The sequence below is a fragment of the Hakea prostrata genome, chromosome 2 (genome assembly GCF_041222555.1).
Source record: "Hakea prostrata isolate BN-2017 chromosome 2, UWA_Hpros_2, whole genome shotgun sequence".
In the NCBI taxonomy this organism is placed as follows: domain Eukaryota; kingdom Viridiplantae; phylum Streptophyta; class Magnoliopsida; order Proteales; family Proteaceae; genus Hakea; species Hakea prostrata.
In genome coordinates this window covers 46,663,027-46,683,902 of record NC_142601.1, presented here as the reverse complement: position 1 = coordinate 46,683,902, position 20,876 = coordinate 46,663,027, and the positions used below count along the sequence as shown (strand labels likewise).

The 20,876-nt window shown below is 35.8% G+C and overlaps 1 protein-coding gene across 1 annotated transcript; it reads right to left on the bottom strand.

Annotated features, from left to right (window-relative positions):
- Positions 1–10,742: 10,742 nt before the first annotated feature.
- LOC149024509 (calcium-dependent protein kinase 1-like) lies at positions 10,743–19,488 on the bottom strand. The gene is made up of 7 exons (XM_089144740.1): positions 18,024–19,488; positions 16,376–16,519; positions 16,117–16,269; positions 15,505–15,620; positions 15,134–15,301; positions 11,884–12,108; positions 10,743–11,151 (listed from the first exon to the last, which is right to left on the bottom strand). Exons 1-7 carry the CDS (start codon positions 18,838–18,840, stop codon positions 11,017–11,019), a joined length of 1,758 nt encoding a protein of 585 aa, XP_089000866.1. The 5' UTR covers positions 18,841–19,488; the 3' UTR covers positions 10,743–11,016.
- Positions 19,489–20,876: the final 1,388 nt, after the last annotated feature.

Here is a 20,876-nt window from a genome sequence, read left to right as displayed (position 1 = left end):
TTCTCCTGTGTTTTTTATGTTCTTAAGTAATATTTGTATTTAGCTTCTTTTTCTCTTGGTTTTATTTAAAAAAAAAAAAAAGTATACCCATTTCATACATATCATACAAGATTTTGTGCCTATTTTGCCATAAAAGAGTGTCCAGCTATACAAGATTGTAATACCTATTGTGTGCCGAATTGAGCAAAGTAGCACAGAAGCATAAAATGTTGATTATATGCAGAAATGGGCAAATTGGCACAAAATCATTGCCAAACAGCCCCTAACAAAATTGAAGCCAACTTTTCTTGGACTATGATGATGAAGAGAAGTTGATAATGTTAGAGGAACGTGTTCCCGTTGCCATTGGATCAAATGTAACTAGAAACTTATTTGGTTAAACTATTTGGTTTAAGTTATGACTTTGTTGCTTTCTCACATGTAAGTTCATGATTTTGACGTACCCTGGCTGACATGATATTTTTATGTGCCCTCAATTAAAGAGTGTAGCTTCTTGAGTATTAATAGAATTTTTTTATTTATTTTCATATATAAAATATACCAAATTAACAAAGTCAATGTTTTGAAATCCATGGATTCAAATAACCAAACAGTTTTTTAGGATGAATCTATAGGTTTCAAATCCACAGATTTAGGATACCAAACAGTTTTTCAGGATAAATTCACAGATTTCATTCCACGAGTCAAGTAACCAAATAGTTTTCAGGATGAATCCATAGATTTCAATTAACCAGATTCAAGTAACCAAACGGTTAATTTTTTGAACCAAGAATCCATAGATTTGAAATCCATAGATTTGAAATCTCATTTCATTTCAAATCCCTGGATTCATGTAAAATCTCTGGATTCATGAATGCGAGATTTATACCCGTTTGGTTGTGAAAATCTCTAGATTTATGAAATCTAGAGATTCATCTTTTTACACTAAAAACATGAATCTGTAGATTTATAGGTATGGGGTGAAATCCAGAGATTTCATTCTACTATAAAAACGCTAAACATTTGTGCATTCACAAAAATCACAGATGGCCTTTACACCATAATAACTATGTTAATTAAGGTTGCTAAGACAACCAAACATGTAATATTTGACAATTTCCCATCCCCAATGCTCCAATTTTTGTTTGAAAAGTTAGCTTTATCTGATTCCGAACTAATGGGAACAGGTAATGCAACTCAAAAGTAGGGATGTAAGTGTTTTTATTTTTAATGAAGCTTTTCTTCTTATATAAAAAAAAAGTTAATTTTATAAATTGTGACTCCATAGATTTGAAATCTCGAGATATTTGAAATCTCTAGACTCGTAATCAAACAGGCCCTAACATCATGGATTTTGTGACTTGTCTCGACAGCAAAAAGTTGATTGTAAATGTAGATCCGCGCTCCACCACGCTTGGGCCTTAAAGGACGAGATTGAAGATAAGTGTGGCATTCCTGCTAATCTCCAACAGCTTTTCTTGTCACCGCGAAGGTTGATTGCCGATGACTCAACAAATAAGGACTGTGGTTTCATTATATATACTAACTTTAATAGTGACTTGGTGAAAGGTGTGCCATGTCATCCTTTTCCTTTTATTACCTTATAATTTCTCTCTACGGAAAAAAGTCTGCCTTGCATAAATCTTCTTTGTGTTTTCTTTTAATAATCTCAATTTCCCCCCCCCCCCACTTTTTGCTTATGTTAGTTGTCTTCAACCCAATATACTTCTCTTGTTTTTAACAAATACCATTGGGCATGGTGATTAATTTTTATCATAGTGGATTTGTATATCATTTTTCTTATTGTTAAATATCTTCCTCTCTGTTGAATTGTTTGTTGATGGCCTTATTTATTGTACCCAAAAAATTTGTTAATAGCCTTCTCTAGTTGTGCATGCTATATGTTTCATATTGCTGCTTTTTGGTGATCATTTGCTTATTCCTAGATATCAGAATCATGGGCTATCCTTGAGTGACAAACTTGAGATTTAGAGCTCTTCCTTGCATTCTCTTATTATAGATAGAACATGGCTGATTGCTTTTGCAATTTCCCTTCACAATGTTCCTTGGCCAATTATTATTTCCTCTGATAGCAATGAATCAATAGTTAAATGGATTCTTGTTCAAGCCATGCTTTGGTTTCTTAGACCTTTTTTCTCCCCATTGACAGACCTTGGAACATTCAGCCATTTCAAAGTCCTCAGTGACAAACTAATTGCAGGGAAAGCTATATTCTATCTTCCAATTCCATGAATGAGAAAGAACACTGAAGATTCAATTGACATATGAAGACACCCAACTTGTGTAGTGAAATGAAGGAGTTGTACTGAATCTCAAGAACAATTGGGAGCTCAAACAAAGGTAATTGTTTTTCTCCAAAACTTTTCCTACTGGATTTCTGACTGGAGTGCTCTAGAAATTACTTCTCTTTACTTGGGAAAACTACTGGTTCCCTCTATTGCATATGGACTATAGAAGTTTTTTGTATCATCAATTTCTGTTGGAATTGTATGTATTTGAACAATATCGTATAAATCAAAGGATATATTTTTTTTCTTTTATGAATTCCTGGTAGTAATGTGTATCTTATAGAAAGACTAAAAGCCCTAAAGTGTATTGGTTACATTTTGTATTTTAATTCAACCATCCAAGGAAAGTTGTGCTCACTCTAATGTACATTACATTTTGTATTTTAATTTTGCACAACTAACATAAAACAAAACACTAGAAACTGGAACTTGGTCAAGTCATAGAAATTTTTTTATCACAATACTAGGAAAAGAAATTACAAAACGATCTTCTACATATGTGGTTGGAATCCACCAGTTAATAGTTAGGGAATGGAATTTCAAAATGTTCATCTCCAATGATCTTGTGAAAGTGCGGTATAGAAAGCCATACTTCATATTCCCATTGGAAACGTGGAAACTTCTTTATTACCTGTTGAAGATCCAACTTCAATTATGTGACAACCAAAACATGGTCGATGTTAGTTTATGAATACTATTAATTTACCAGTGCCAAGGATACCAATTGTTTCCAAGGATATTCGTGGTTGAATAGTTTGACAATGATGGAGGTCGATGTAGTTTTCTATTCTAGTCTTTCTTATAGAAGTCTAGCGGAGCCCATACTTCAAGAGCAACATTATTATTATTGAAGCTCAAGGAAGATAAAATACCTCTTATAATATAGTAATTACATTATTTTATTTCTCTTAGCTTAGCAAATTATGTCCTATAAGGCAATAATTGAGAAAGAGAGACAAATAAAATTTCATATTAGAGCTCTGGGTCTTGAAGGATAAGTATACAGAGGCATGACAGGAAAAGCGCAGTAGAATTTTGGTTCCACTAATCGAGCTTGTCGAAGGGATTACACAATGTTAATCATGACTTTAAAGTAACTCATTTGGTACAACTATAGAGCTGGAGTAGCAATCCAAAAATTAGAACACACACACACCTTATAGTCAACCATTTCAACGTCCACTAAAGGAGGACTATATGCCTTCTAATTTAGGCCAAGCATGGATAGCATGTTGTAATTTCAAATTATAAGCTTTGACTTTTATTTGGTTTCAAATATTTGCAATTAAACAAGCTCAAAAAACACAATGTGGATGGTATTAATTTAGATAAAACTCCATGTCTTCTTCTTCCTTTTAAAAGGGTTAATCTACTACTCACCTATAGTTCAGTCGTGAGAAATAGGGGCGGACCTATGAAGGAGCCGAGGGGGGCCATGGCCCCCGGATTTTTAAAATTTTTATAAGAATTGCTTTAATTCTGCTAAATTTTCTAGTTTTTTCTTTTCCTATATGTGAAATGTCACTATTTGGCCCTCCAAATATTGAAAATAAATTTTAAAGGTAAAATAATAGTTATAAATGTAATTCCTAATTAAAAACTAATTCTTCAATCCCTATTTATTCTCCCATCTCTTGTCTTTTCTTCTTATTTATTCTCTTCTCCTCCTATAATCGTGGGCTTAAAGGAAATTTTTGAAAAAAAATCTTATTAGGCATTCAAAAATCAAAATATCATTCTTAATTAGAAAGCAACTCTTCAATCCCTATTTATTCTTTCCTATCTCCTATCGTCTATCTCATCTCTCCTCTTTTTTTCTTATTTACCATCTTCCCTTTCTTTCTTCTTATTTATTCTCTTCCCTTTCTATAAAAAGTAGATTAAGAAAATTTGGGAAAAAATCTACTCCACAATTAGGTGTTGTAAATATGTTTAAAACTTTATATAAATATTTTATTTATTTTAATTGTGTTTTTAATCCATGGTTTTATTTAGTCCCACATCGGGTGGAGAGGATCGGATTATATGGTTTTTATATAGTAAGAGCCCAGGTATTATTAATTTACTTGAACCCTATAGTGACCCTGCCATGATTATATAGATAGATATATATATCTATATGACTTGGGACTTGGGACTTGGGTTGTGGGCTTGATCGGGGCCCGGTTGTGCATGGGCCCTATTCGGCCCCTCCGGGTGATCGTGGAGATGCCATTTGGTGGCCTCTCCCGTGGGAGGTCCGGGGTCCTTGTCGGGTTGGTGGGTCCCTCCCCTTCCCTTTCCCCCCCTTTGGGGCTCTATTCTCTTTCGTGCTCATTCTTGACCCGTTTCCTCCTCCTCTTTCTCTCTCTCCCTTTTTCCGTTCGTTTCCTTGGTCCTTTGCCGGTTTGGTGTCTTGGGGTGAGACATTTTAGCCCGTTGCATATTCGGTGTCTATCCTAGGTACTTCTGCGTTTCTCTAGGGTATTGTGTTACACTGTTGTGTGCGGGTCCCTCAATCATCAACACCATTAGGTACTCTTTCTCTTTCTCAATTTATTTATCGTTCTCTTTTTTATTTTTTTGTCATTCTTTTTATCTGATTTTATATTCTATGTTTATTTATTTCCTCTGCAATTTTTGTTATTTGATTTTGTATTGTGAATAAAATGTCCATAGTTAGTAGGTAACTAAATACCATTGGTATGCATTTCTTACCTAAAAAAAGAATTTTGGTTTACATCTCCTACCAAAGAAAATTTTGGCTTGCATCTAACTTTTAGGATTGTGTATATATATATATATATATTATATTGTTGCTTTAATTTTACCTATATTGTGTTGAAAAAAAATCATTATCAATAATTTACCTTTTTTTTCAAATATGTGTGGGCCCCACAAATATGTGGGTCTATTTTTTAATATAATTTAGAGGTGGGACTACAAATGGGTCTTATAAGGACTCACACAATATGTGTGCTAAAAAAGCATTAACGCTTCCCCAATGAGAAGATTATTTGACTTTTATTTTTCGGCCCCCCCAATATTGCGTCCTGGGTCCGCCCCTAGTGAGAAATGATTTGGGAAAACAAATCACACGTGCATATGCATGTGCGTCCAGGGGCGGACCCAGGATTCAATAGTGGGGGGCCGAAGAATGAAAACCATATAACATTCCTATTAGGGAAGCACTAATGTTTTTTTGCCACACAAATTGTGTGGATCCTTAGAAGACCCATTGGGGATCTCACCTCTAAATTATTTTATTATATTAAGGAATAGACTCATATATATTTTGTAGGGCCCACACATATTTGAAAAAAGAAGTAAATTATTGCCTTCAACTCTAAAAAGTTAGATGCAAGTCAAAATTTTCTTTGGTAGGAAATGTAAACCAAATTTTTTTAGGTTAGAGATGCAAACCAATGGTAGTTAGTTATTTTACTAACTATAGATATTTTATTCACAATACAAAACTAGATAACAAAAATTGCAGAAGAGATAAAGAAACATAGAATATAAAATCAAATAAAAAGAAGAAAAAAAGAAGAAAAAAAAGGAAAAAGAGAAACAATAAATAAATTGAGAAAGAGAAAGAGTACCTAATTGTGGAGTAGATTTTTTCACCAAATTTTCTTAACCCACATTTATAGAAAGGGAAGAGAATAAACAAGGAAGAAAGAAAGGGAAGAGAATAAAAAAGAAAGAAAAGAGGAGAGAGGAGATGGAGATAGGAGAGAATAAATAGGGGTTGATGAGTTAATTTCTAATTATGAATGACATTTTGAATGCCTCATAAGATTTTTTTTTCAAAAATTTCCTTTAACCCACATTTATAGAAAGAAAAGAGAATAAAAAGAAGAAAAGATGAAAGAGAAGAGAGGGGAGAATAAATAGGGATTGAGGAGTTAGTTTTTAATTAGAAATGACATTTACACCCATTATTTTACCTTTAAAATTTGTTCTCAACATTGGGGGCCAAATAGTGACATTTCACATGTGGGAAGAGAAAAAACTGAAAAAAATTAAGGGAATTAATATAAAAACTAGAAAAAAAATCACTAATATAATTTAAATCCAGGGGGTATGCCCCCCCCCCGATGCCTCTATTGTTGGTATATTTGGAGCTGGCGAGTTGATTCTATGGGGGGGGGGATATTACTAATATATGTGTTGCCGGATGGGTGCGAACCTAAAACTTCTCCATGGGAGTTTGGATTGTTAACCGCTCAATTAATTTACCATTGACACAAATTTGGGCTGTTAACCGCTCAACTATCCACATATAATATATTGCACTAAGAGGGATCCAACATTAGTTTGTGGTCTACTAAAGGGACCTACACGTAAAATATATATATTCTTTTAAATCTCCATCTTCTCAAGTGTTCTTTAGCCCAAATTTTACCTAATAGTGAAAATTGTACTTAGATTAGTTTGTGGTCCACTAAAGGGACCCACATGTAAAATATATATATTCTTTTAAATCTCCATCATCTCAAGTGTTCTTAGCACAAATTTTACCTAATAATCAAAATTGTACTTAGACCACCGTTCTTTCATAAAAATGTTAGAAAATAATTCTTACAAAGAACATCGTTCTTAGAAAAGACCGTTACCAAACGTGCATTCAAAGTTGTTTTACGCAAAGCCTTATCAGACAAGAAAATTAGACCGGTTCGTTTTTCGTTTTCTAAAACCAGTAGAAGTTTTTTTTGTCAGTTTTGGCATTCTGAGAACAAAAGAACACCAAAAAACTGTTCCTTGGCCCATTACTAAACACATCCCGTGAGACTTCAATATTGCAGATCTATTCCCCCAAAAAAAAAAAAAAAAAAAAAAAAAAAAAACATTCAAGATATTTCAATTTGAATATGGATTCCATCAATTCTAAATACTACATTTTTTCCTCATTCGAATTAATGATGGTTTGTAAGAGGAAAATGATGCAAGGTTTGGGGGAAAATTGTGATCGTGAGAGGGTTGTTTATTGAAATTTAAGGGTTTTAATGAAATGTTGAAACTAAAGTTTAATGGAAATTAGGGTTTTGATGAGAATATGGAAACAACAAGGATTGAGTGAAAGGGAAGATCCCAAGAGGTTGTGGAGGGTTTTCTTTTCCTTTTCGGCTTCCCCGTCAATCGTGGTGAGTTGCAGAGCTATGATTTAGGGTTTAAAGGTGGAAGGTGGAAGGTGTTGCTTTTTTTTTTTTTTTTGGGTTGGGTGATTTTCTATAGTGGGGTATTGGTGGTTGGTGGGTGATTTTTAACAAGGTGAAGAAAGCAAATGGGTGTAGGGAGAATGCTTCACCTACCTATGTGAAGGGTTGGGGGTGTCGTAGTAAAAATACATTTATTATACACTTCTAGCGGTATTTGGTCTTGATGGTTGTTTTAGTCATTACATGTTTCAAGAGATAATTTCATCTTATTAATATCAAAATTTGAATTGTACTAACGGTTTTTAACTTCAAGTTGATAGTTGTAACCTAGACACAATTTGTGGCACATTGGAGAGGGAACATGAGTTTCCAGACTAAGCATTTGGTAATAGGCCAAAGAACATTTTGGCGTTTTTTTGTTCTCAAAACGCCGAAGAATGCCAAAAAGCATTTGCTAAAATGGGCCATTTTTTCATTTTTAGGAAATGAACGGTTCTAATTTTTGTGTTTGAGAAGGCATTTTGCAAAACAACTTTGACTTGTTTCGTCATTATCAAAAACAAAAAAAAAAAGGTTTCAAATTATGTCAAAGAGGCACACTCAACCCAAATTTCATTCACACACAACTTCTAACTCCTTTGTGTCTTTATAAGAATTTTTTTCTTTCTAAATCTCCATCGTCTCAAGTTTTCTTAGCACAAATTTTACTAAATAGTCAATTATGCTCATGCTATTATTCTTTTAAAAAATGTTAGTGAATGATTCTTGCAAAGAATGCCATTCTTAGAAAATACTATTATCAAACGCGTACTAAGTGACTCAAATGTAAAATTTTTTTAAGTAAATAATAATTCAATGTTTTCTTGGAATTAATTGTGTCTTCCTTTATTTTCATTTTTGGAAAGAAAGTACTCTTTAGTCCCACATCAAATATCGAATAGTTGGATTCAAGTATGTTAATAGGTACCGCACCATTAATGTAAGATGGTTAGTGGATACACTATAGCGTATGAGCAAGAAGAATGTATTATCGGTTACCATAAAAAATACAACGTATCATTGAGCATGCATGCACAACATAGGCAAATTTACTTTAGTGCTGGTTCAATTTGGATAGTGATTTTTCTATGATGGATAACATTTACTAAATGCACACTGAAATACAATTACTAAATGCACACTAAAATAAGGACCCATATTGCATCCAATAGTGGAGATAAATAATGTGTCAAGGAAAGTGAAGATCATAACGCACTTGAAAGTGCTAGGGCAGCTGGGCCCGGCTTTTGCAATCTCAAGCCCAACCCTATATATTATAATCTAAGCCCATTCCCGCCTTGACCCTAATTTAGGGCCAATGATTATTGTCCCTAACCCTAAACGCTACAAGACCAAGCCAAACCCATTCCCACCATAATTACCTTTGATTGGGCCGGGTTAGGATTGGTTGGCCCCAACCTTGATCCTAAGTGGCTTTGTCCTTGGCCATGATTAGCCCTATGCTAGACACTGGTTTACTCTATCCCTGGCCCTGATTGGCCCTCCCTGTAAATGTGTAATTCTTGGGCTTTTTTTTCTTTTCTTTTCCCTTTCTTCTTCCATTCACTTGATAATCCTATGTAGGTGTGTACATTGGATTATTTTACAGTAGTACCTAATCTTGTGTTTATTAGAATCTTAATTTCAATCTGAGCTATCCATATGGTATCAAGGTGTTAAGGAAATGTATCACCTTATAACAACCCATAATCTTGTGTTCAATCTGAGATGTCCATATGGTATCAAGGTATTAAATAAATATATATATTTAAAAAATAAATCAGCTTGTCAATCTGTTTGAAGTTATTTTGTAATCCGATTTCTTCGATTGTCCATAGTTCATCATATTTTCTGAAATAGTGAAATCCCTATTTCTAGGGTTTTCTAATTTGCTATTTGATGAAAATTAGGGTTATTATATGTAAGCTTTGAAAGGGGAAAAAAAAAAACCCCTATCTCAATTCTCAATTTCTAAGACTATGGTCTCTTTTCCCCAAGTTTCTCTCCCTCTCTCTTTTCTAGTCTGTTTCTCTTCTATGGTCTATCTTTGGCAACAAAGAGTTAAGATTATTTATGAAAGAGAACAAGTAGAGAGAAGAATTTGAATTAAATGTGGATAGATTTGATAATCTAAGACGATTGTAGAGAAGGTCACACAAGAGCTCTTTTTGTAAATTTAGAGCCATTAGAAGTGATCTGATAAAATGAAAAGTTTATCTTCAAAGTTAAGCCACAAGTAAATATGTTTTCATTCCTAACTATTCGATGAGTTAATATCCCTATTCAAAATCTTGTTAACAAGTAAATCAATGGTAATTTAGTTCTCTACAATAAAATGTATTTTTTTTTAGTAAAAAGAAATGGTATTTTAGTTACAAACATAATTATCTATCCTTGATTAGTTTTTTTGAGATACCACATTTAAGGCAAATGAAAGATATCAATATTTTTGGGAACTAAAAATGGCTTAAGTCGAACCTCAAGGGGTCCAACTAAAAGTTACCCTATAAAATAATATAAAAAGTGAACTCATAATCTAATATAATCAAAATGACTCAACGTCAAAATCAAGGCTTATATCAAAGTTAATATGAAGATCGGGGTAAAAATCAAGGACAAGATCATATTAAAGACAAATTAGCGTTAAAATAAGGACAAGAATCAAGGCCAAAATCGGGTCTAGAATCAGTAGGAACGGGCTGCCCACTGAGCCAAAGAGTAACCTAGGCCTGCCTGAATATTTTGCCCTTGACCCATCCTCAGGGTCAAGATCTTGAGTCCAAGCCCTATTCCAACTCAGAGGCGGGTTAGGGCCGCCAGGGCCAAACTTGCACTCCTAGGAAGTTCCAACTTTCTTTTGTGTTGTCTGTATGACTTTTTCCAACATGCATTAGCGTTTGTCACTACATGACTAGAAGCAATCTCTTGCCCTATTCGATCACACCCAATGGTGGGGCGAATAATGTCTTATAGGGAAGTGATGATCATAAAATGGGTTTGGAAGTGCCAACTTTCCTTTTGTGCTGTTTATACCTTATGCACTCTGTAGAATAACACATATAGCATCTAATGGTGACTGCAAATAATGTCTCAAGGGTTGTGATGATCATAACAAGCTTAGAAGTGCCAACTTTCATGCTGCGCTGTTTGTACTATTTTTCTGACATACACTGGAGCTAGCATTACATGATTAGAAGCAATCTCTTGCCCTATTCGATCATACCCATTCACCATCATCCAATTTCATTTATCCAAACAGGGCAGCCAAGCCTAATGAAGGGCAAAAGATACGAAAATTTTAATTTATATTCTAGCATAGTATACAAGATAGGATCTTCTGCATCCTATAGAAAAGGAAAAATGCATTACCTCAAAAACTATGAATAAATTTGACATGTGGGCTCTAAAAGGAGCCAAGCTTGCCTTCTCTATTCGCAACAGCTGATCTTTACAAATTGTAACTGATATCAAGTCTAGAATACAATGGGTGTGAGGGTGTGAGGGGTGGGAGGAGGGAGGGGTGTGGAAAAACCTCACTGCTAGATATGTCAGCCAATCTTCAGAGCATCTCTAAATTGAATGCTGAAAGTATTTTCTAAGCCTTTCTTCTTGAAGCCATTATTTCCTACTACATTCCCCTTTTGCATCATGGCCACAAACTCGTTGTAATCTATTGTTCCGTCCTGGAAGATTAAAAAGGGAAAACAAAAGGATGTTTAGGCTTCCAGTAAAACACAGCTGGAACATAATTACACTAATACAAAATAAGATGTTCTTCTACCAAGAAGATAAGCATGAATCACAATAAGGAAAATGAATAAAGAAAGATAAATACTCAAAATGCGAACGTGGAAGATAGAATCCCTCCCAACTCCTGCTCTAGATGGAGCAAACTACCAACAGAGTCGTTTTGGATGACTAATCTAATGTTCATATCCTTGTGAACCAGTCAAAGTACCATATTACAGGTTCAAAGACTTTGCCTGGGTTTTGGGTTTCCAAACCTGACCAACTCTAAATCACCACAAAACTGGCTTGTGAATACTCAATGGCTAAATTGGAGGAAGTTTATATATGCATTTAAGAATGGAGCCCATGAGGTTGATCAATTTGCTTCTTGTCAGGACATATGTTGTTTTTATGCAAAGAAATGGTAAAAATATCTTCAAAATGCTAGCACAACTCTTAACTTGAGACCTATCAACCTCATCAGGGGCTGAGATTTTGACCCATCTTACTGCCATTTTTAATTGCTTTACAAATTGGATAAATTTTTAACCAAAATATTCATCCAATCTATAAATTGGGTTTACAGTGCCATGTCTACCTCTGCCAAAGACAAAGGGAGGATAGCATCTTCTTGTCCACATATACTGACTCGCCACTAAAACTACGGGAGAAGGAAAAGTACTTACATTGTCCTGATCTACTTCTCGGATCATATCTTCCAACTGAGCATCCTCTATGCCAAACTCCTGACAAGCTTGTTGAAGCTCATCTTGGGTGATAAAGCCACTACCATCTTTGTCAAAGTAAGAGAAAGCAGTCAATAGATGATCTTCTCTCTCAATTTTGTTTAGATGCAATGTCGCAGCTATGAACTCTCCATAATCGATGGTCCCACTATTGTCCACATCTGCCTGCAATTCCAGAACATGCAAAGAATTAGCAAATCAAGGAAAAAGAAAAAAGAAAAGAAAAGAAATAAGTTATAATAAAAATAGAAAAATTCAATTTGAAGTGGAGTAACAGAATGGATCTAATCATTGCCAACAGCAATTCTGCGACTTAAAAAAGAGCATACCAAATAAGGTAGTAAAATGTACTCCAATTCCGATTAATCAAATATTTTTCCTCCTATCTTTGCTCTTATTGGTTCCACACAATTTTATATCACTTAATATCAACTCTACTTCCAACCAAGCACCACAATGGAAGCTTCTTCTTTAGTTGTTAATGACATACAAAATGCCATAGGATAATATCACATAGTATGTATTTCTGAAAGTGGCAAGTAAACCAATGTGGTGGATATAAGCAATGCCATGTGAACTTACTAAATGCAATATATCAGAAAAGAGTTAAACAACTACAATATTTTTCATATATTCCAGAACTTCTAATGGCATTTTGTATGTCATTAACAGAAGGGTCATAATGAGTCTAACCTGAAAGCCATGCACTAAGCCATATCTAGGTGGAGTTGGCTGTGCTTTGGCCCTCTACCAAGTATGACCTTGAATAACTCCCAACTGAAATGCAGTCATTCTTGCTGTTATTTGTGAACAAAAGCCCACCAGCCCACCTCAACTGGAATACTTAGGGAAATGCATTTCGTTAGACTCCTAAGGAGGCCACTATGCAGCACATCCTATAGCAGACCAACCCACGACAGTCTCAATTGGATCACAATGGCTGAGATGCGCCAAACTCTAGTTTCATCTTGGCTGAGTTAGTAGAGAGTTACTTTACTCAAGGCATCCATGTTTCATCAATTGCCCCCTTAAACTATGCACAGGCAGGGAGCAGTTTAAGTTTCTATATAGTGTTATATGTCATGAAATCTTATATAGCTTGGTATATTTCACTTAGGTCAACAAATTCCATTTGAGCCCACCCATTTAAAAGAGAGTACATCCTTCTCAATTTCCATTCTCTTCTGGCTTCTTTTTCATTCTTTCCTCATCTCCGTGTTCACTTCTTTTCCTTCTTCTTCTTTTGTCATCTCCCTATTCACTCCCCTCACAATCTTATACTCATGGTAGAAAAATTAGAGAACCATTTTTTCTAGTGGTCCAGTTCAAACCAGCTGGATTATAGAAGGGTTAAGTTTAGGCTGCCAAGGTCCTGTTACCTCCCCATGTTAACCCACCCAAAGGCTGCCAGATTATAGCCCATAGTTTCAGTAGTTATGTGAGTGGTTCTTGTCCCATCAAGTTAACTACTGCTGCATTAGGCCAACCAGAAAATAATTCACAGAGGTACAGTTTTGAATTTCAGCCTAAAATTGTGCTAGGCTGCATTTGGGCCTGCTCAAGGTTTTGAATATCTTGTTCTAAGCCTGCCATTGTTTGTTAAATTGCAACCACCAGAAGGAATACTTGCATGATAAATTAAATAGGTCCTCTGAGAAATGTGATATTGCTAGTTCAAACTTCAAAACCAAGGGCCCATGCCCCAAAATGGAATTACCAACTCAGGAACCAGAAATATTTCTAGCTTTAACTGAATGCTCTAAGAAATAACTGAAGTGGACTCTACAAGGAAATATATTTGATGAATCAAGAATATTAAAAAGAGTTGAATAATTTTCCATTCAGAAGCATCATGTTTTTTGAATTTTTTGGCATAAAATGTTGGCCATGTTTGATTGGATAATGCGAAATTAGACAATAGATCATGTGGTCACATCATGTGCTAAGGTTAGTTCGGGAGTGGGAATACCTCATGTGAGGTAAGACCACATTATTAGGGCATCAAGGTGATTTCATAAGGAACTGAATTTAACTAGATGTATACTCGCATAGCAGAGGCCAAATCTTGGTGCAACAGGATAATGCAAAATTAGGCAATAGATCATGTGGTCACATCATGTGCTAAGGTTAGTTCAGGAGTGGGATACCTTATGTGAGGTGAGACCACATTATTAGGGCATCAAGGTGATTTCATAAGGAACTGAATTTAACTAGATGTATAATATCCATAGCAGAGGTCAAATCTTGGTGCAACAGGAAAAGTTGCTTCATTGCAAACAAGTATTCACGGGTTCAAATCACGGAAACAGCTCTTCTGTAAAAGCAACAGTAAGGCTGCACACTTTATGACCCTCCCCCAGACCCCACAATGGCAGGAGCCTCGTGCTAAGTGCATCATTTTTTTAACTATCAGATAGCACTCCAAAAACACCTCTCCACCGCACCCATCTGATTTATTTCTGCGGAATTAAAGAAGAAATTAAAGGAAAGTTTCATAGGAATGTCATATGACTGGCTATGATGTATGGTTGGAATGTTGGCCAGATAAGGAACATCCTATGGACAATCTAAGTCTAGAGGAGATGAGGAATTTGAAAATGATGTCTGGCAAAACTGGGGATAAGTGAGGAATTAGCATATCAAAGCTGCGTTGGGAGTAGCCCAACAGAAAATAAGTTTGATGAGGCATGTCATGCTCAAGAAAACCTTGGGATGCTCCAGTATGGAGGAGTGATTTGATTCAGATTGAATGCACTAAAAGAGCTAGAAGCATGGCAAAATACCCTAGGGAAGTCGTGAGGAAAGACTGGCATAACTTAGGGACTGCATTTTGTATGACATCAAATACAGCTGATTGGACAGCAACTACCCACGTAGAGAATCCCATTTAGTTGGGAAGAGTCTGGTTAAGGTTGTTGCATACTTCGCAAAGTAAGATAACTCGGTTGTTTTCTTAGTGTGTAGAAATGTTTCTGTCATGGATGTGAAAAATTCAACACTTTCTAATATCTATTTTATCAGCTTAGGTTTATGTTTATCTTTAAGAATCCCATTTGGCCATTGAGAATGCTCATTTCCATAATGACGTTTATGAATTGACAACAAAGACAATTGGGAACAGGAAAAACATCCATGCAGTCGACTCCAAGTAATTTGGTCAAGGCTATCTAGTTGTGAGGAATCAACTTACTGCTTGCATAAGATCATAAATTTCAGACTCCTTCAAATTTGCACCAACCCTTTTCAGTCCTGCCTTAAGTTCTTCAAAAGTGATTTGACCACTATTATCTGTGTCTATCATCTTGAACATTTCTTTTAGGCCGGCAATCTCTTCTTCTGAGAGGCTGTCTGCAATGACCTGTAAAAAGACCAACATGTCATCTATTTTACCTAGAAACCCAATATCAGTTTGCCAAAATTCTTTAACAAATATATACTTTGGAATGAAACCTGTCTAATCTACAACCGAAAAGATCTATATACATAAATATGTAAAAGAAATAAGTAGTCTAATACTTGGAACCCTTATGCATTCAAGACAGTCAATTGCTTAGAACTTACTCTCAGTGCCATTTTCTTCAGTTTGTTCATGGCTGAAAAGTGCTTTAATCGTGAGAGGACTGCAGAATCAAGGGGCTTATCAGGGGCCACACCATCAACTTGGACCCAAGGGTGGCCTGAAAGGAAAAATATTGCACATTAGTGAGACAAAGAGAATATTTACCAGCTTAAATCAGGAAGCTGGTGCCAATGAAAAGGCTAGTCAACTAGAGTTACATTATGATTTATTCAACTCTATCAGAGCTTTCTGAAGATATACTTTCTCTGGTGTTGAGTTGTGACAATGACAAAAACCAGGTTGTTGATGCATCCTTGACAAATGCAGTGCTTGGTTTGAACCAGACAGGAAAACAGGATGCTTTATGTTTCCTGATGGTTATGAATCTCATGTTACTACCCAAAGCAAATGTACACAGCTTTGGCCACTGTTTCAAACGACAGGCTATTTCCAAGTTTTGAACACACAACCAACAGGTTGCTGGAAACCTTTAGCATTAACTATCAATCCTACTACGCTTTTTGAACACTAAACAGTGCATGACATCCCAAATTTAGTTGCAATTCAAGTGTCTCTTTGAATATCAACTAATAAATCAAAGCAAAAGGACTCACATAGAACATCATGAGCAGTTAGCCGCTTTTTTGGGTCTCTAACAAGCATTTTCCTAATTAAATCTTTTGCGCTTTCTGAGATACTAGGCCAAGGATCTGAAGAAAAGTCAAGATGGCCGTGCAGGACCTGCTCAAATATCCCTTGCTCAGTTTCTACATGATCGCAACAATAAGAGGAAAAAAAATCAGTTAATTTCACTTGCACTCGTATGAATGTGCAAATGTAAGGCAAATCTAATTGAATATCCAAAAGTCTCACCATCCCAAAATGGAGGGACTCCACTTAACAGAATGTAGATGATGACCCCTGCACTCCAAACGTCAACCTCTGGACCATAACGCTTTCGTAGAACTTCTGGGGCAACATAATAAGGGCTGCCAACAACATCATTAAAAATTTCGCCTGAAAAAGGAAGACAGGTCACTTACTTATTAAACAAGGGAAAGTAATATATCTGCCAACACTAGAATGTTTTCTTGTAGATGCTCTGTGGAATCAAGTAATGTTAGACGTTGATGCTTGTGCCGCATATCTAACAAGAGAATCTTGAGCATACCATTAAAAACAATAATATGTTATCTCATACACAAAAACAAGATCTAAAATATATTTGTATGAGACATGGTTGTCAAAGCATCTGCCTAGGCCCACTTTTGGGTCAAGGCGACGCCTTATCACCTTGCTTGGTGTCACCTTGGTTTTGTTGCCCTCCATAACCTTGCCACACCTTGTCGCCTTGACAACCATGGTATGAGACAAATTAGAACTACATGTAATAAAAAGAATAGGTCTTCATCCTAATCCCATGATGAACAAAAGGGTATAATGTCTTCATATCAGAGAAAGAGGACAATCATCTCAACAAGTAGAAATTCGAACGACTTATCAGAGATAAGTTTTCTTTCCCACCATTTTGTTTCTTTTTCAAGTTGTTAATTTTTTCTTTTTAGTTGTTCTTTGGGTTGTGGGGAGGGGGGGGGGGGTCAAACTTATTATCTTTTTAAGGTATGCCTTATTGTCTGGGAGGGTGAGTTAGTCTGAAGTCTGAACCACAGAATAATTCTTCAAATGTGGAGTTTACTCAGACAGTTCAAATTACGGCCCAATGCTCTCTTTAGGTCTATAAAATCAGGAAGTATTATCTTTCAAAGTTCCATTTTGAATTTCAGATAGAAGCTGAATAAAAATCAACTCAAAACTTAACAGCAACATGATAGTTGAGGAAAAAGATGAAGTTGACCGAGTTGGCGACTGAACCAAGGTATCAAGCTTGAAAACTTAAATGGGTGGTAAACTTGATCTAACCTTATAGGGCAGGGTATGAAAGCCGAACTTGTAAGATAATACCCAAAAACTAAATACACCCACAAAAGCAGAAAAGAACATATATCTAGTTGGTGGGGAACTTATTGACACATACAAAATCAACATGAGAAGAATATGGCTATAGCTCCTTAAGAAAGAGAATACCACTATAAGCTTTCAACCTAAAAAGTCAAACGCAACCAGACCTCAATCTTGACGGCAAAATTAAAAAAATTATTGAACTTGAGTCTTAATAAAACGTAAATAAAGGAAAACACACTAGAAGAATGCCTCTGAAACCAGAACCTTGTACATGGCTACATGCAAGAATTTAAGAGATCCTTGAAACCCTAAGCACAACTAAAAGCCCAAATAGGAGCTGTCAGTAGAATTTGTATCCAAAATATTTTAAAATTGGAGCAATTTATACCATCTTATTGTGTACAAAACAGTTTAAGAAACAGAGGCTAAAGTAGAAATTTACACTATTACATTCTCATGATATTAAGCATGAATCAAAGTGATGAACGAGAACAGGTAGAAAAAAAATCTATTAAGATGTAGAGAAGTCTAATAGGAAATAAAGATTCAGGAATTTTACCTGGCTTGAAGAATACAGACAATCCAAAATCAATTGTCTTAAGAGGAGAATCATCCTCCTGATTTACAAGGAGAAAATTCTCAGGCTTAAGGTCTCTGTGCATGACTCCCATAGAATGGCAAGCTTGCACCACACCAACAATAATCCTTGCAAGTTGAGCCGCCTTTCTCTCGGTAAAATGACCCTTTTGAACGATCCGATCAAATAGTTCACCTCCGGCACACAATTCCATGATAAGATGAACAGCGACACCATCCTCATAAGCTCCTTTGATGGAGATAACATTGGGATGGCCTGCCAAGTGGTGCATTATCTGAACTTCCCTTCTGACATCCTCTACATCATCTTCTGTTACCAGTTTCCTCTTTGAAATTGATTTGCAAGCGTATTCTTTTCCTGTTGCTTTCTCCACACATAGGTAAGTAGTTCCAAACTGCCCTTGTCCAAGCTTACGCCCCAAGGTGTAGAAATCCTTTAAATGCCCAGTTTTCGTTTGCAACACCTTGTCTACTTGGAGCCCAGCACTCTCTGTTCTCCTATGATGAGGCTTCTTGGGTATGGCAGGCGGCTTTGCTGGAGGATCTGCTGGCTTCGTTTCCTCTTTGGGGATCGTCATTGGTTCAGGGGGTTGGTTTGGTACAAGGGGAGGAACTTCAGCCTCTGTTTTTCCATGAGATGATGCATCGTTGGTGTCTTCTTTCTGAGTATGATGAGACGTGTCCTCATCAGAGGGAAATCGGGAAGGCCACATTGCGGCTGAAACCGATTGAAAGAATCCATTCTTGGAAATACTCGGTCCTACACAAGTGTTACCCATCTCAGTCTGCTCTCAAAATCAATTCCTATTGAAATTTCCTTTTCCCTTCAACATTGAGATCCGACACTACCACAAGCATTAACAGCACAGAAATCCAACTTCTCTAAGACAATAATAACTCAACGCCACAATAAAAAAGTACCCAAAAGGAAGATCAAGCTTCCGTTGAGCCTTTTTTTCTATAAAAAATCTCTATTCAATCCTCTCTACGCATCTGAAGTAAAGAAAGCAGACAGATTCATGACAAATGATCTTCAATTGGGAGTTGGGAGATGTTCATACATTAGATTGCACAATACAACAGGAACAGCAATCGTACCCAGAATTCCAAGATCACCAAACGAGAACATATATATATATATATATATTAGATCAGACGAGTGAAACCCAGTAAAGCAGAAATGAAGAAGTTCTCCACTACAAGAAAGAGAGAAAAACCCAGAGTAGTTACTATCCAGAACCTATTAGACCTGAACAACACGAAATTGGATTGAACAAATCAAACCCATGCATCAAGGAGAAATCAAATCTAAGATCATAAAGCAACAGTGATAGTAAACGAATGTCAACCGTCGTTTACCAAGTCGGCTATTTTGAGGGAAGGTTTATCCGGTAACATCTTTTCGTGACGTCTTTTTTTTCTTTTTTTCTGTCACTTAAATTAAATTAAATTTAAATAAGTGAAAAAAAATTCAAAGTCTGAACATCGGAGGAGCCATGTTTGAATTTTGAAAAGATATTTTTTTCGATTCACAAATAAATTCAAAACCGCGTTGGGTTCCACATAACAAATCTTTAATTGCGAATTAATTTAACGGTTTAAAGCATTAAAAGTGGTGGAATAATGATGACTGAATGGCCCACCTAGGATTCATTAATTCTAACCGTTGGATTTAATGATGAAATGTAAAAAGAATTTAATTTTCCCATCGGAAGGAAGATCCAATTATATAGGGTAGATTTGCGTAGTACCGAATAATAAGTTGTTCGTCTTTTACATAATTTCTTATTCTTAAATCTGAACGCGCATTTTGACATTATTTCTCTTGGCGGGTGAGAGAAGTGTGCGTGGGAGGGAAGTGGGGGAGGTTTACAAGTTGGTGTGGCAGCGCACGATGCCAGACACCGCAATCTTCGGTTCGCCATTTTGCCGGCCCGTGTGTTTGTTGGCTGGTCATGTGGGGCCTCTTTATTTTATTGGAAAGGCCGGGCCAGAGTTTAGGGTAGAGGATTATAAAAATCTGATGCATAAGCTATTATGTTCTAAGGGCATGTTTGGTTACATGACTCTGTAGATTTCAAAAATCTAGAGAATTTATAGATTTCAAATCTCTAGAGTCATGGTTCATAAAATTGCTTGAATTTTTGGAATGAAATTTGTAGATTTATCCTAAAAAAAATTTTATTGAATTATAGTTCAAATGTTTAACGCTTTGATAGTAGTGATGAAATCTCTGGATTTCACTTCATACCCATAAATCTACAAATTCACGTTTTTAGTGCAAAATGATGAATCTCTAGATTGATTTCGGGCCTGTTTTGTTACATGAATCTAGAGATTTCAAATCTCTGGATTCATGAATCTGAGAATTATACCCGTTTGGTTGTAAAAATCTCTAGATTCATGAAATCTACAGATTCACGTTTTTAGTGTAAAAAGGTGAATCTGTAGATTTATGGGTAAGAGGTGAAATCTAGAGATTTCAAAAAAGCTATACAATTGTACATTCACAAAAATCATGTCGATCAAATAAATTTTTAGGATGAATTCACAGATTTCATTCCACAACCAAACACTTAATTTTATAAATTATAACTCCATAGATTTGAAGTCTATAGATTTGAAATCTCTAGATATTTGAAATCTCCAGACTCATGTAACCAAACAGGCCCTTCATGAATCTAGAGATTCACACAACCAAACGGATAAAAATCTCCCATTTGTGAATCCAGAGATTTCAAATCTCTAGATTCACGTAACCAAACAGGCCCTAAGAGTCTGATCTTTTAGTGTGGATCATCTTCCTTGACAGAGA

What these genes read in the sequence shown, in the direction of transcription:
- LOC149024509 (XM_089144740.1), bottom strand. Translation starts at nt 18,840, where the DNA reads ATGGGTAACACTTGTGTAGGACCGAGTATTTCCAAGAATGGATTCTTT. An exon ending in TGAAGAAAATGGCACTGAGA is followed by an intron (nt 15,302 to 15,504) that starts GTAAGTTCTAAG and finishes GTCTTTTTACAG; the next exon opens with GTCATTGCAGACAGCCTCTC. An exon ending in GAGAAGTAGATCAGGACAAT is followed by an intron (nt 11,152 to 11,883) that starts GTAAGTACTTTT and finishes TTAATCTTCCAG; the next exon opens with GACGGAACAATAGATTACAA.